Source organism: Austrofundulus limnaeus, unplaced genomic scaffold, assembly GCF_001266775.1.
Source record: "Austrofundulus limnaeus strain Quisiro unplaced genomic scaffold, Austrofundulus_limnaeus-1.0 Scaffold378, whole genome shotgun sequence".
NCBI lineage: Eukaryota > Metazoa > Chordata > Actinopteri > Cyprinodontiformes > Rivulidae > Austrofundulus > Austrofundulus limnaeus.
The window spans coordinates 215,192-217,057 of record NW_013952780.1 but is presented as its reverse complement, the minus strand read 5'-3'; the positions used below and the strand labels follow the sequence as shown (position 1 = coordinate 217,057).

The 1,866-nt window shown below is 49.7% G+C and overlaps 1 protein-coding gene across 1 annotated transcript; it reads left to right on the top strand.

Moving 5' to 3' along the window:
* The first annotated feature begins 239 nt into the window (after window positions 1-239).
* On the top strand, window positions 240-1,621 carry LOC106528417 (regulator of G-protein signaling 5). Its single transcript, XM_014023582.1, has 5 exons — window positions 240-342; window positions 461-538; window positions 630-694; window positions 785-948; window positions 1,031-1,621. The coding sequence occupies exons 1-5, from the start codon at window positions 299-301 to the stop codon at window positions 1,205-1,207; spliced, it is 528 nt and encodes a 175-aa protein (XP_013879036.1). The 5' UTR covers window positions 240-298; the 3' UTR covers window positions 1,208-1,621.
* The last annotated feature ends 245 nt before the right edge of the window (window positions 1,622-1,866 follow it).

Genomic DNA, 1,866 nt, shown 5'->3' with positions numbered 1-1,866 from the left:
CACACACACACACTAGTGTCACAAACCCACACAGACACACTCCTGAGGCCCTTAATGACCACAAGGACGTTCAGGAGCTGAGAAGTAACGCATTCAGCCGCTCGTCATTCAGTGAGGAGGAAAAGCAGCGTCGAGGAGGCTCCACATCCACCCACACGGCTCCTGCCATTGGCTGCGAGGCGTGATGTCACACACCGGCCTCTATAAGAAGTCCCTTTCCCACACAGACGCAGCGACAGCACAGCAGAGCAGGGAGCTGCATCAATCAACAAGAAGCAACTTCTTCACAGATCTCAACATGTGCCGAGAACTGGACTCACTGCCCAGCACCTGCCTGGAGAGGTGAGCTCACAGGACACTTGATGCTTTTTGTGTGTGTATGTGTGTATGTGTGTGTGTCCAACATGAAGCTGAGGACTGCAGAGTGTGAGTTTCTAAGAGTTTCTCTTCATCCCTGCAGGGCGAAGGAGCTGAGGGCGTTGTTTGGAAGCTTCCTGCAGAAATCCGACCACAGCTTCAGGAAAAGTGACAAACTAAAGTAAATATTCAGATTGTAAAAATACAGCAGGTTGTAATGTTTTTATTATTATTTCTGTCTAAGACTTGTGTGTGTGTTTTTGTTGCTGCAGGTTAAATGAGGAGAACGAGCCTCTGAGGTGGAAGGAGTCGTTTGAGAATCTGTTGTCCAGCCAAAGTGAGTCCTCKCTCCTCTGCTCTTACACTTTGATAATCTGACCAGGTGTTTGTGTGACGATGCTGACCTGAAAACCTGCTCCGTCTGCAGACGGCCTGGGCCTGTTCAGGGCTTTCCTGGTGTCCGAGTTCAGCGAGGAGAACCTGGCCTTCTACCTGGCCTGTGAGGACTACAGAGCCACCAAACCRTCCAAGCTGGCCCAGAAAGCGAAGAAGATCTACGAGGAGTTCGTCGACTCCGACGCYCCKCGGGAGGTGCGTGTCTCCCCCCTGGCAGCTTCGCCTCCCTCACGTCTCCTAAAACCGGTTTAACCAGTTTGTTCCCTCTGTCCGGCAGGTGAACCTCGACCACRCCACCAAAGCCGTCACCAAGGAGAACATGGAGCGGCCCGGTCCGTCCTGCTTCGACGAGTCCCAGGCTAAGATCTACATCCTGATGGAGAAAGACTGCTACCCCCGTTTCCTCAAGTCCTCGGCGTACCTGGAGCTGACCAGAAAGACCAGAACGGGCTAAGAGCCGGGGCGGGTGGACTTTTATTTAACACAAGTCCTCCTCAGAGGGGCGGGAGGTCCCCCCACAGCAGAGGAGTCAGGAACGGTTCAGACGGAGCAGAAAGTCTGGACCCTGAGAGTTTCCTGAGGAGTCGTGGACTGATTGAAGCCACACACTGATCCGGGTCGCAGCTGAAGCCGGGAGCAGAACGTGTCCCGGTGCAGACATGGGAGACGTGTGGTCGGAACAGAAACCAAACTGAAACAAGACGGGACTGAACCACTGGAAGATTATTTATTCCTTATTTATTTAACTTAAAGCTTTATTTAGTGAATGTTTGCTGTGCAGCTGATTATTGAAAAGATATTTATATTTTATAACTTTTTATGTGGAAGTAAATGCGTTGAATAAAAAACAGTTTTAACAGAAGTTGAACTCTGTGTGGCAAAAAGAAAGTCTTGTTGCGTTTCTGACCTTTGACCCCAGATTTGTTCAGTTCAAGCAGCTGACATCACAGCAGAAATATCAGGAGACTAAATGAGTTCAGATCAAATTAAAGAACAAATCGKGCAAATGAYACACACGTCAAMCTMTTYGGAYGTTTACCTGTATTAAAAGCCTCARAAATCTGTAAATTTTGCAAAAAATGCGTACAACTCTCACCCACGGGGGTGGGGGCG